Source organism: Channa argus, chromosome 4, assembly GCF_033026475.1.
Source record: "Channa argus isolate prfri chromosome 4, Channa argus male v1.0, whole genome shotgun sequence".
Lineage (NCBI taxonomy): Eukaryota > Metazoa > Chordata > Actinopteri > Anabantiformes > Channidae > Channa > Channa argus.
Window position 1 is genome coordinate 11,013,665 of NC_090200.1, and position 14,120 is coordinate 11,027,784.

The 14,120-nt window shown below is 37.4% G+C and overlaps 3 protein-coding genes across 5 annotated transcripts; 1 reads left to right on the top strand and 2 right to left on the bottom strand.

Moving 5' to 3' along the window:
- The first annotated feature begins 769 nt into the window (after positions 1–769).
- Positions 770–6,568, top strand: ldhbb (lactate dehydrogenase Bb). Of its 3 annotated transcripts, none has more exons than XM_067501403.1 (8): positions 770–890; positions 2,775–2,911; positions 4,172–4,289; positions 4,519–4,692; positions 4,810–4,983; positions 5,118–5,235; positions 5,662–5,785; positions 6,101–6,568. In XM_067501403.1, exons 2-8 carry the CDS (start codon positions 2,783–2,785, stop codon positions 6,266–6,268), a joined length of 1,005 nt encoding a protein of 334 aa, XP_067357504.1. In that variant the 5' UTR covers positions 770–890; positions 2,775–2,782; the 3' UTR covers positions 6,269–6,568. The 3 variants fall into 3 exon arrangements, with proteins under 3 accessions (XP_067357504.1, XP_067357501.1, XP_067357503.1); XM_067501400.1 differs by lacking the exon at positions 770–890 and adding an exon at positions 2,165–2,381; XM_067501402.1 differs by lacking the exon at positions 770–890 and adding an exon at positions 2,170–2,308.
- An 857-nt stretch (positions 6,569–7,425) lies between these two features.
- On the bottom strand, positions 7,426–10,137 carry LOC137125634 (spexin prohormone 1-like). The gene is made up of 4 exons (XM_067501406.1): positions 8,863–10,137; positions 8,723–8,768; positions 8,566–8,638; positions 7,426–7,883 (listed from the first exon to the last, which is right to left on the bottom strand). The coding sequence occupies exons 1-4, from the start codon at positions 8,920–8,922 to the stop codon at positions 7,778–7,780; spliced, it is 285 nt and encodes a 94-aa protein (XP_067357507.1). The 5' UTR covers positions 8,923–10,137; the 3' UTR covers positions 7,426–7,777.
- A 134-nt stretch (positions 10,138–10,271) lies between these two features.
- Positions 10,272–14,050, bottom strand: LOC137125633 (vesicle transport protein GOT1B). Its single transcript, XM_067501405.1, has 5 exons — positions 13,873–14,050; positions 13,100–13,191; positions 12,832–13,010; positions 12,663–12,744; positions 10,272–10,775 (listed from the first exon to the last, which is right to left on the bottom strand). Exons 1-5 carry the CDS (start codon positions 13,895–13,897, stop codon positions 10,737–10,739), a joined length of 417 nt encoding a protein of 138 aa, XP_067357506.1. The 5' UTR covers positions 13,898–14,050; the 3' UTR covers positions 10,272–10,736.
- Positions 14,051–14,120: the final 70 nt, after the last annotated feature.

Below are 14,120 nucleotides of genomic sequence, written 5' to 3' on the forward strand. Positions count from 1 at the left end.
GGAGACATACAGTACAGTATAGAAAATGAATAAGAATATAGTATAAGAATATGATCCAGCAGAATATTCAGCAACAGCTATGTGCCACTATGTGACCTTACTTAGATCCTACAACCAATTTTTTTTATAAAAATGGCAAAACTCATCTTTGCATTTTAACACATCAAATTACAATGTTTCCTTTAATTTCTTTTCTAACTGAATAGGCCTTTGCAGGTAGGCCCACTCAAAACTGATACCTAAATGAGTGACAGAGACTTTGACCAGAACTTGTAGATATTTAAATAGGCTAATTTTGACAAGAAAACACTTTGACTGGCCGATTATTTAGAAGTAATAATATGTAATATGAATTTCACACGTGGGCAATGATAATCTTGAATGTAGCTGTGCTTCACTGTATCACCTTTCCCTGCACTGTTTGTGCTTTGAGATTATACCCCCCCCCCCTTCATGGCTTAGTAGTGGTTGTACTTGACAAATACATTGAACTCAGAGGCAGATCCCTGGCTCTGCAGTTTGAAGTGTTTGAGCGATTTTCATATGAAACAGTCTGCTTGGCCAGAACACTGCAGCAACTCTTCACTAGAAAACCAGTGCACTGTAAAAATAAGTATAGAAAAAGTAAAAGGAAAGAATACATTTTCATCAATTTTCTATTTGGCATTAAAAACGTATTTGGTAATGACTGTGATTTTATGCAATAATGTTTTTGTTATGCTTCATTTTCATTATTGCACAAATATGCTTTGCTGTACCAGTTGACTTGAGTCACTGTTGGAGTGTCAGACTGAGATTTTGCAGGAGAGGCTTAGTCCATTAAATCCAGTAGGCTGCAGGCAGACAGCACAGCAGAAAGACGAGCAGGGATACAGTGCAGCACACGAAGGGTGAGTCTTCCTGTAGCACTGAAGAAAGGACAAGATGAACAGCCATGTTTTCATGTTGTTTAGATCTGCAAAAATAGGATTTTCTAAACTTTTTAGATAATATAAACTATAACTGTCAAATAAAATAGCAGTCTGATTTATTTAACAAGAATTTATTTAAAGTTAAAGTTTATTTAGAGTGAATCGTGAAAGTTTAAAATGTTGACTGCTTATCTTCAGACGCACCAATAGTATTTCAGAATGATTTGTTTTTATCGAGCACAATACATTTAATACCTTAATACATTATGTTAAATGCACCAATAGCATTTAAATTTTATATAATTACCAAGAAAGGATAATACCCCCTATATATTCTAAGATATATTCAATATTCAAAGCATTCTTAACTTAATAATAGAACCTTGTGGACTTAATAATCGTTTGGGGTTACACCGTTAACAGTTTAATGTGCAGCTCTGCCAGTAAATATACTTGCTGTGCTCAGATATGTATGCATCATATTCATATAATCTGATAATTGATTTCAATTTTCTGTATATTTGGGTTAAACGTTCTCAATTACAGACATTTATCAGGTCACTACACTGCTGTTTTTCCTATAATATATTCATATCTAAGCAATACTGTGATGATATTCTTGTTGGTTGTTCATTCAGGTATCAGCATCCATGATCTTAAAAACTCCTCCATTAAATTCTCATGTTTTCACTTTTGAAATGTACACCGTTTTCTCTTAGCAATCCCATTTCACTCAAGTTTAATGACAGGGCAGTTTACCCAATGCACTTTCAAAAGGAATTTACTTTCAGTGCCTCGTGCCTCCTTTAAAGATTAGTTAATTATGCAGATGTGTCGGCTGAAGTAAAAAGCCCAAGTGTCTTAATGTGCATCATGTAGTATTAAACACTTTCCGGTTGTATAATGTGCTGAATATTAACTTGATAATAAGTCATCTATAATTCAATCTGTTTCTGTTAAAGGGTAATCAACAATTACATTATAATAGCTTTAATAAAGGCTAATGCACTATACTGTGCTTATCACTCAGAGGAATTTGAGGAGCTAATTTATAGATTAATAAAATAAAATACCATATTGGTATATACAAAGTTAATGTTCATCTGTAGCTAAGGTGCAGCAGATGGAGGTGGTGTTAAGAGATTACAGTAACTCCTTAACAGTCTGCAGTCAGTCAGTCAAGTTTGGCATCCAATTATAGTGCTCCGTCCTCCATTCGTAGAGGAGGGTGGAGAGAGAGGAGTGGAGTTCTGTGCAGCTCCCATCCTACTCTGAGTCACATGGGCTCTATGCTACAGCTGCAGCTAACCGGATACCTGCCTTGACTGTCTGGATTGCACAAACAGTGGTTGTATGAGTGGTGGATGCAGGAAGCACACAGCTCTGTGGAAATACAGGTATTCTCACAGTTTGCCATGCTCATCACTTGGTGGTATTTATACATCGCAGCTCGGAGCATCGCCCAACAATGCAAGTATTTGGATTTTTGTGTCAGACTGCATGCCTTTTCAAGGTGAACTCTACAGAAGGATGAGTGGGAGGGATCTCAGTCAGATGTTTTCTGCTTTTTCTTGGAATGAATCTGGATGTCAGAGATGTCATGTGTCCATTAGTGTTAATGAGACAAATGCCAGGCTTCACTTTTTCAAACCCTCTACACTGTTCCCTCTAACATGCTACATTGTGAATGCAGGATTTATGAAGGTTGAACATCTGGCCTGCTTTCTGGTTTTACGACTGTTTGCCTCAGTTGTGTTTCTATAAAATGTCTATTACTTGTCAAAGCCCAGCACATACTGTCTGCCCGACCAGGAGGATCCTTGTCCTTTTTTCTTATCTTCCTTCTTTCATTTATATTTTTAGCTTTTAAAATGGCTTCAGTCCTGCAGAAGCTGATCACTCCACTGTTCAGTGGTCCTCCTGAACCCCCCAGGAATAAAGTCACAGTGGTAGGTGTGGGCCAGGTTGGCATGGCCTGTGCTGTCAGCATCCTGCTCAGGGTAAGACCCCCCTCTGGTTCTGCTTCCACTCATTACCTATTACCTTCCTGCCTGCTGGTGTTATAGGACCTTCAATCCTTCTAGTCTGACATCGGATTAATGATCCCTTGGTGTCTGTCCTGTGGGTTATCCCCTCACTGTCTTTATTAAGGTGTGTTGCCAATGAAAAATGTACTTTTTTTTTTATTAAGGCGGTTTATTCTTTTCCACATGAAATCAAGCAGCAGTTTCCTGGCTCTGCTGCAGGAAGAGTAGCAAATCTACATTTATGACTGATTACATAATAAGAACCCCCTTTACCTACATGGATTTACCATCCAAGCAGGTCACTTAGCACAGAAATAGATAAGAAAGTAGCCTAAATATAGATTTGCGACCCGGTTTAACTCGATATTCTGAACTATGTTTTAGGATTTGTGATACTGAGACATCTGATCTTGTTTCAGTGAGACAGACCTGCACCGATTAAGAATATTAATTTTTTAAATTAATCTATTACCTTTACTTACTTAAATTCAAATTGACTTAATTTATCTTATTTATAACTTAGCACCAGCTGTATAAAAGTCATATAAAACATGGGCCAAACAGCACACACTAATCAGCCATAACCTTAATACCACCTGTGGGTTTTAATATAAATATGTTACAAATATACAACAAATAATACAAATATTATGAACAAAAAGAAATTCTATGTATAATTTTGTGGGTAACCACCTGCCAGCACATAAAGTAGATGACATCAGCTCCACCTATACCAACAGTGATCCTTAACCCCTGTAATTACTTTACATGTTTTGTCATAGTTACAAATGGTTACAAATATTGTGTAAAATACATTGTCTCCTTAGTGGAGTACTTACTTCCTTCCTTTTGTAATTGCTTTTGTACCTTTAAATCTAAATAATCTGCTTAGCACTTTTGCGTGAGTAAGAGATTTGGATTAGTACTTGTTGTGGAGAATTTTTTACACCAATACAAGAACTTTTACTTTTACTTGAGTCTTGGGTTTCAATACTTCTACCACCTCTTCACACAGTGTATCACATTTTGCTGCATATGGGGCTGTGTAGCCATTATTAAGACCACCAGTGGTAGTGTTGTGGCTGATTGGTGTATGATTTGTGCAGAAGCTATACTTCAAAATGAACATTATGTGCCAGAAGGAGCCAATACCACATTAACAGGTCAGGTACACTTTGCATTTACAGTACAGCAGTGAAAGAGGTATTTCCTAAACTTCCCTGACTTGTGCAGGAGCTGGCCGATGAGCTGGCCCTGGTGGATGTGATAGAGGACAAGCTAAAAGGAGAGATGATGGACCTGCAGCATGGCAGCCTTTTCCTCAAAATCCCCAAAATAGTTGCTGACAAAGGCAAGTTTATATTGCAGACAAAGAAAGTCAATCATAGTTTGATAACTGCTGATCAGGAATTTGCTGCTGTCTGGCAAATACATTTTCTGCCCTAAAAATTTTTTTACCAACACTGCCAACTCTGATTTACTGATGAACTAAACGTGTGTGGGATTAGATTGGAATGTCAAAGTTTTCCCTCTTAACGGTCATGACAAATCTGCTTCTCCTCTTTCTTGATCTCCGTCAGACTACTCTGTAACAGCAAACTCCCGCATTGTGGTGGTGACAGCTGGAGTCCGTCAGCAGGAGGGGGAAAGCAGGCTGAACCTTGTCCAGAGAAATGTCAACATCTTTAAGCACATCATCCCTCAGATAGTCAGATACAGTCCTGACTGCACCATTATCGTTGTTTCCAACCCAGGTACTGTTTAACACAGACACGATTTTATTTCTAATCTTCGTTCTGCCTTTAACAGTATCTCTTACGCTAACATATGCTATTTACCTTTTATTGCTGTCAAAAAACTCTCTTCAACAGTTGATGTGCTGACCTATGTAACCTGGAAATTGAGTGGCTTTCCCAAGCACCGCGTCTTCGGGAGTGGCACTAACTTGGACTCGGCCCGCTTCCGCTTTCTGATGGCCGAAAAACTGGGAATCCACCCCAGCAGCTTCAATGGATGGATCCTTGGAGAACACGGAGACACTAGTGGTAAGGATTTCATTTCTGTTTTGTCACCCCTCTGAAATAACTGAACATAAACAAGCTCAAAGAAAGGGAAACTGTGGCTGTCACTGTGCTATGTCTTTATGAAAAGAGTGAGATGGTTTCAACATGTGTTTTAGTGCCTGTGTGGAGCGGAACCAACGTAGCTGGTGTCAACCTGCAGACGTTAAACCCAGATATCGGCACTGAAAGCGACACTGAGAACTGGAAGGAGACCCACAAAATGGTGGTGGACAGGTTGGCCGGAGTTCACCTGGGTTGCTCACATTTCCCTGATTAAGACACTGTTTTAGGCATGGTGTTTGCAATCAAACTTTATCCGATTAGATCACAACATTAGATGTTTGATAATCATAATTTCAAATCAGTAGTTTGGTGCACAGTTTTTTTAATTAATCTACTGTAAAACTCAATGTTATTAGACACTTATTTACCTTTATGTAATCTGATTTTAAATACTTTAATAATATATGTCATGTATCAAAACAAAGTAATAATTTTATCCAAATTGCAATTCGCTGCCACCTCAAGTAGTTTTGTGATCGTATGAAAATATTAGAAATAGTAAGATCTTATATTCAGAGAGGAAAGATAAATGTAATGTCTGGTTCCTCAGCCCAAACATGGTATTTGGTTTTTTAAGATGTGTCTTGTGTCTCTCAGTGCCTATGAGGTGATAAAACTGAAGGGTTATACTAACTGGGCCATCGGTCTAAGTGTGGCTGACCTGACTGAGAGCCTCATGAGGAACATGAACAGGATTCATCCTGTTTCAACCATGGTGAAGGTAAAGGATGTTGACACACACACATAGATATACACGTAGAGTGAACAGCACACACATCATGCTTTTAGTTTATGTGAATCTCTCTGCCAAACACTACTAAAATTAAAAAGTTTTGAATTTTATCTTTAAACTCCTCCCTTGGTGGGACATTGGAAACAGGAATAGAAGCTACATTTTAAACCTCTGTGCTCTGTTTTCCAATTCTAACTTTCTAATTCCATTTAGCATAAAAATTCACACTTTTAGAGTTTGATCCGGTCTGTTACGACCCAAAGCTGTTCTCACAGTGACACTGCTATGTTTACTGACCAACAGGGCATGTATGGGATCAATGACGAAGTGTATCTGAGTCTGCCCTGCGTGCTGAACAGCGGGGGTGTGGCCAGCGTGGTCAACATGACCCTGACAGATGATGAAGTGGCCCAACTGCAGGCCAGTGCCTACACACTGTGGGACATCCAGAAGGACTTGCAGGACGTCTAACTGACCAGCAGGAGGCATTGTATCTGCACATCACCTAGAGTGTTATATCTCTGCAGTCCCTAAAACCAGACAGCTCTACTGTCCACCTCCTCAATCCACTGACCTCTGTAGCTTCACAGGAATATGTAGGGGGGATTATCCTGTCAGATTTAACTGTAGGTGTCACTTCTGCTTACTGGAGACCAAATGTGATGTCTGCCGAGTGAAATGCTGCTCCCTCGGCTGTGTTGCAGTGTAGGACCATGTGTCGCTCATGTTGCTTTGATGTGTAATAAAGCAAGTTTGTTGTTGCTTTCACAAGGATTGGATGTTGTCAGTTACTCAGCGGTAAGGGAAAATAAATCGGAAGCTAAATGTTATTGCTGTAATTTACTGTAAAGCAGCAGACAGATTTTAACAGAAAGACTACAATAAAGAAAACACACACCAATGACCAAGGGTGCAATTTCAGATACACACGAGTCGTTCATTTAGTTTCTGTAGATTAAGTTTTATTTGAAGTATTTTTATTTTGAGTGGGCCTTTAATTAATATTTTTTCCAATGTAGGGATGTAAAGAGTGTATGTAATCCATCAAGAATTTGACAAAAGCTACAAGGACCCTCAAAAAGAGAGATCACAAATCTGGGTGCACAAGGTTTTGCGAGGAACACTGCATATGTAGGGGAAACAATCATTGTTACAGCCTATTCAAACTCTGGCATCAGTTTAAAAGCTATGGTGCATCATTTGGAATTGTATGAGAGTATATTCCAATGTACTGTATGTACACAATGCAAAGTAGGAGTACATCTGATATTTCCTCTTCTAATCCCCCCTCCCCCCAGGTACCAGCCCCTCCATCAGTTCAGTTCATTGTATAAGAACCTTTAAATGTCCTCTTAGGTGTTAATGTTGTCGTTAACAATCAAATGGTGAACATCTTAAACCTTTAACATTAATAAATGTATCTTTACTGTGATGTCAAGTCGTCAACCCTGAACCCATCCACGTGTCAGCTGCTGACCTCTCTTCGACCCAATCATGGCTGACTCAAGCTGCCATTCCCAATAAAACTCAGTGGGCTACTTCTTTCTGTGTCCCTCGTGTAGACAGTGTGATGACGTAGGACTGAGTGATGTTAATCAGAGTCTGATGTGAATGACTTAATTGTTGCCTCAAGCTTTGACATTTTGGCTTTTCTTGATTGTTTAACAATTGTATACTATGAATAGCAGCACATGTACACACATGAATCGAGCATTAAACAGAGCACATGGAAATGAACCTCATAACTCAGACAAGGCATTTCTATTTACAGAGCACGTTTAACTGAACAGAAACTCAAATAGCGTGTAGAAAAACAAGAAAGTCCAACAGTAAGAAATGAAAAGTGGAAAAATGTGGAGGTGGTTTCCTCAAAAATAGGTTAAATCTTTCTCTTGTTCATCTGAGTAATTATCTGACTTTTCTCCACCTGAGGAAGAAATTAAAGATACTTTTTAAAAAGCTGCTTATTTACTTTACCAATCAGGATGAGTGAGTAACAACAGTCAGGCTTTCACCTTCTTCCACAGCTCGCTGAAGCAGCTTCAAAAGGATGGATGAAGCCAAAGACAGTCCCGGTCCATTGCTGCTCTGACTGAGAATTGCTGCAGAAACTTGAAGAAAGACAAACAAGAGATTATAGTTGTGCGATGGAGCAGCATCAAGATGTGTAAGATCTGCCTTATAAAGTCTGCATGGGAGATTCCATTCCCACCCACCCCCTTAATTTTTGAGAAAATTAATCATGCATGTTTTTAGGTTCCAGTTCCAAACAGTAATTATTATAAAGTGTCAACGTGTCCCTGGGCAAGACATTGAACCCCAAACCGCCCACCCCCATCCCCAGCTGTGCAGTTCCAGTCCCAAGCCCAATAAAACTGGGGAGGATTGCTTCAGCGGGGGCATCCGGCATCACCATGCAGACCAGTGATCCACCCTGAACTTATGGCAAATAGCAAAAGGAAAGAAAAAAAACTCAGTTCTAATGTAAATGAACACTTAATAAGCAGACTATAATCCAGATGCTGTGAAGCTGAAAAGGCAACATGTGCCACACTGGATGAAGATAGACACTGGCAAAATCAGAACTAGTGATGGTTTCTATCTGATTTATATATGCATATATTTGCCCATTAATAAAGTCATAAAAACTTAGAGACCCTTTACAAGCAGTAAATACAATACTAAACCATTACTTATGCGTATTTCTTCTTTGGATCTGCGACTGAGTCATGGTGAAGCTGACAATTTTAAATATCTTCCTGTATCACATATTAAACTCACCTAAATGCATACTGTCATCTTCCTCCCTGCTGGTGCGCGCCAACACTGAGCGGTGTCCCTCTGTAAAACATCAATGGTTTTCTTTTAACTTCACAACACAGCTCAACTCCAGCCACTTCTTCACTGTTTTGAATGTGTTCTTACGTGAGCCCCTCAGGTATAAGATGGCCTGGGGAGTCCAGTTCATCCGCTAAAATGCAGTTAAAAAATAGCCTGTTAATTTCTTACTGATATTTTGAACATTCATGATTAAACGTGAAAAAGAAACATCTGCATTTTCTCACCTGTGGTGCACTCCAGCAATGCGTAACCAACATAACTACAAGTAATGTGACTATAGACATTGTAGAATCTGTAAAGACATTAGATTCATTAGTCTTTACACTCTGTTATGAACCATTTATTAAATGTATTATTACACTACCACAACCAAAAAACTGTATAAAAGTATTTGAGTTCATATCTGAGTTAATACTGTATTTAGTGCCATTTTGAATGGGGTACTTTTATTTGTAACATTCTACAATGTAGTATTAATACTCGACCAAATAATCTGCCTGTGTTTAGTTGTGTGTTTTCCAACAGCTATAACTCCTTTGCTGAATGCTAATCAAGCAAAACACAGACTTAGATAAAACTTTAATTCAGAGGGGAAATTATAATTGCTAAATACTGTAAACTAATATTCCTGATTATATGATATTGCATTTTATGGTAGTATATCGTGTGTATTCAGTTTACCAGTATTCTTTACATATACATTTTATTTAGACATCTCTGCACCAACAAACTACTGCTACCACTTACTATAATAATAATAATAATAATAATAATAATAATAATTACCGTTTCTATGTCTTGATCTGCAGGCTGTAGTTGGTGTTTAAATTTTTGTGTGTCCTCTGTCGCTGCTGTTACATTATAAAATAAAACTATGGAGATCACAGTATTTTAAAGGCTCAGTGATGAGGCTGATAAGTATCTCATTTACGTCACGCGTTTTATTTTTATTGACAGGTGCTGTTAAAACTGTCACTGCTTGTTTGGAGTTTTTAGACTCTCGCCACTGTCTTCACGGGGTCACCACACTACGGGCTTAATGTGTTTAAAAGCTTTTCCATAAAAAGCTGCATGTGTCATAGGAGTAAATGAAACGTCACAGGAGTTTACAGAAGGCATTTAATGTACAGCATGTGCATTTATTAAAAAACATTTAACATATAATACATAAAACTGAAAATTTACAGCCAAGGAAGAATTAGGAAACAAATTCTCATGTGCATGGACATAAAAAATCTTGCGACCTCCTATGCACAAAATCCAAATTGAAAAACGACAAATTTGTGTCTCTTTGTTCTTTTGTGGTTACTTTGCATTTCTTTGTGCTTATTTTACGTCCTTTGACATCTATATGCAGTCTTGTCTTTTTTTGTGATCATTGTGTATATTATCTCTTTGTGTGTGCAGCCATTTTGGGTTCTTTTGGTCCCCTTTGCCTCTTTGGAAGATATTACTAAAGGGGTCTGTCACTAGTAGGTCCATTCAGCAATCTGTCCATGTTTACAGATGTGTCATTGTGTTTTAATTACATGATTATGTGTTCATTTATGTGTTCCCAGCACTGGGAAATAAGAATAATTATCAAGGGTGGCTTTTAAAAATATGATCTCTGTTAATAAAAATATCCAGCAGGTGTATAAAAGAAATTTTATTTCAAATTTGCACTTACAAAAGTTACAGTAAAATGTCTTCATCACAAGCCTCTTAAAGCGTTTTGAGACCAGTTCAGGTTTTTTTTTGCCCAGGTCACATTTAGCTCAATACTATTTATTTTATGTAAAATGAAATCCAGGAACACTTCATAGAGGAACCTAATAATGTTCTCAGTGACTTTTCAGGCACACATTCTGCAAAAGTGGATTCTGTAAAAGGCTCCTGACTCTCTGCTGAGCTAATTTGGTTGTCCATAGTTATCAGTTAATAAATATCAAACTGGAATGAAAAAAGTGAAACAAAATATCTGACAAAGAGAACTTCATGAAGTCAGTCACACGTCCACAGATAAACTTGTATTTTGTGCAGAGAAATGTTGGCAATGACAAAAATATACAGTCAGCTATTCAGTTAGAAGCTTTACTGTTACTGAAGCCGCCCACTGTTATACCATATTGTTGCTGTCCCCAATTTTGTCCACCAGCTGAAAAACAAACCACACACACATAAATTCAAAGTTATTTATGAGCTGAACCAAATTGGACTGAATCAGAATATATATATATATATGTATATATGTATGTGTGTATATATATATATATATATATATATATATATATATATATATATATATATATATATATATATATATATATATATATATATATATATATATATATATATATATATATATATATATGTATATGTTTTATATGTGTATGTATTTATGTGTAACGACATACACCAGAAAACATTTATTTTTGATGATACATTAACAAATACAGTCAGTGAAACTGACCAGTGACAATAACTGACTTTGATAAGTGAAGGGTGAAAACCCCTCAAAGCCGCTTAATCTGCTTCAGGCTGACTGAAATTCAACTTTTAAAAAGGTCTCTCAGTTGCGTTAACACATAAACATAACATGTTTTTTTTTTTATAGAAATTATAAGCTGTTGCTGTTGTTGATGGTTCTGTATCCTAAATATTCACTTTTCACACTGTCGTGGCCAAAAATACTGGCACCCTCGCAATTCTGTCAGAAAATGAAACCCTTCTCTAAGAAAATTGTTGCAATTGCAAATTTTATGGTATTTACATTTATTTTTTATTTTTGTTTGCATTGGAACAACACAATAAAACAGAAGAAAAGTGCGCTGGACAAAATTATTGGCACCTTAACTTAATATTTGGTAGCACCACCTTTTGGAAAAAACACAAAAAAAGAAACATCGTTCCTCATTCCTGTAACCACGAATGAGTTTTTTCCATCTCTCTACAGGAATTTTGGACCCCTCTTCTTTTGCAAACTGCTCCAGGTCATTGAGATTTGAAGGATGCCTTCTCCCAACTGCTGTTTTGAGATCTCTCCGTACGTGTTCTATGGGATTCAGATCTGGACTCGTTGCTGGCCATTTCAGAACTCTCCAGCGCTTTGTTTGTAACCATTTCTGAGTGATTTTTGAACTGTGTTTCAGGTCATTGTCCTGCTGGACCCATGACCTCTGGTGGAGACGCAGCTTTCTGACACTGGCCACTACGCTGCCCGCAAAAATTGGTAATTCATCAGATTTCACACAGTCAAGGGATCCAGTGCCAGAAGCAGCAAAGCAACCCCAAAACATCTTTGAACCTCCACCATGTTTGACTGTAGGGACTGTGTTCTTTTCTTTGAAGGCCTCATTTCTTGTTCTGGAAACAGTGCCATGATGTCCTTTACCAAAAAGCTAAACTTTTGTCTCATCTGTCCACAGTACCTTCTCCCAGAAGGATTGTGGTTTTGTCACATAAGTTTTGGCAAACTCCAGTCTTGCTTTTCTAGACCTTTGTGTCAGCAGTGGTGTCATTTTTCTCTCAAATCCACAGACACCTCTTTACACTTCTTTTTTTTCTACACACAAAGGTTGAGTCAACGTTTCTCCATGTTATCTGCTTGCAAGCGTGATTACTATATTGTTTATCGTGATTACAGCTGTTACTTGCCACAGGTGTTTCTAAATACAAATTACAGGAGCATCACAAGCTTGAAAAGCAATTATTCCATACAATTTTGACAAGTTGCCAATAATTTTGTCCAGTCCCTTTTTGAGTTCTGTGTGAATTTTTATAAAGTTTGACTTTTCTTCTCTGTTTTCTTGTGTTGTTCCAGTGCAAACAAAAACAATAAGCATGTGAATACCAAACATTTGCAACTGCAACAATTTTCTAAGACAAGGGTTGCATTTTCTGACAGAATTGCGCTGCCAATATTTTTTGCCATGACTGTATATATATATATATATTTTTTTTAACCCTTTGAAGATAATTTTTAATTCATAATTTGTAATTTTTTGCAGCCTCCCTCTTTTTCACTCCTCATTGCAATACTTACACTTCTGATTCCTGGTAAACTGAGCAAAGAGCCAAGAACAGGTACTCGTCTGATGAAACCTACTGCCACTGGGAAGAAACCCCTGTTTCAAAGAAAGGAAAATTTGAAAAAAATGACAATTATCCAGAAAATAATGAAAGGTATAATTTTCTTTCTGACTGATGCTGACCTGAATAGGAGAAAGAAACCGTAGATCTCCAGAATGACGCCAATGATTGGCCAGCCGATCAGAACCACAAACACTCCTCCCAGGAAGAAGCTAGTCGCTTTAACTTTGTGTCTCTGGAAGAAAAATCTAAACGTACGCTCCAGCCCAATGACGAACGACAGCCCTGACACAAACAGGATCTATACAACAGACACAAAAACAGTCACAACTCTTTCACATTGAACAAAAGAAAAGTTTGAAAGTGCAGAGATTTAACCGATCAACTCACATTTCCAATTGCAAGAAGAGCTTTGTCAAAAAAGAGCATCATTCCAAAAAAGAGGAAAAAAACACCAAATCCTGTCAGCCCCATGCCAATTTCTGTAGATTTAAAAAAAAAAGAAAACTGTTAAAAAGAAAGTACTTAATTAATGCATTACAAACTGCTGACACTAACAGGATACAACTAATATTAAAAAGGTAAGTTAAACACAAAAAATAAACACACGGATGAACATTTTTAAAAATAATTGAAGTATTTATTTGGACTGAAAATAAAACGAGATTTAACCCTTTTTTCATTTTCAACATGTAAAAGAAATAATACAAATTTCTTTTTAATTATTATTTGTTGTCAATTTGTTAAGAGTAATCATTAAAGTGTGTTTTCATGTTTGGTCAAAGACAGCAGAAATATGATAATATCCCTTTGATAGGGGAAATACTTTACTGGATTAACCTGAATGGAGATATTCACGTGTACAAATATCTCTAATCTGTATATCTTCTCAGCACTTGTTGCTTTTTTACATTCTACCATTCATTAAGGTAAAAAAAGTTAAATAATGAGAAAATAATCAGAATGCTATTTAAAGATATAAGGCTAAATCAGGTATTCCCATGCCATCGATAATTATAATTTTAGTAAAATACTTTTGTGTGACGTCAGTCCGCTCTCAACCAATAACATGTAATGCATTAGCATTATACGTCTAGCTAACCGGTTTTAAACAGGAATACCATAAAGACAAAACACAGCGGTAAAAAATAACCTGGTCTTACTTTGTGAATCCGTGAGTGAAATCATTTTGGCAACAACTGGAGAATGTGCGATTTCACACAGAGCTCGTAACAGCGCGCTGCCTGCCGCTTCTGATATTAGGCACTAAGTAAATACACTGTTGATGCTACGCTAGCAGCTGTGAAAGCGAAGCTAGCGGTTTGTTGCAAGACGGACACGTCTACCGGAGACACGTAATCACGCATTCCTCCAAAGATCGTCTATGACAAATCCTGCTACAATCTACGAT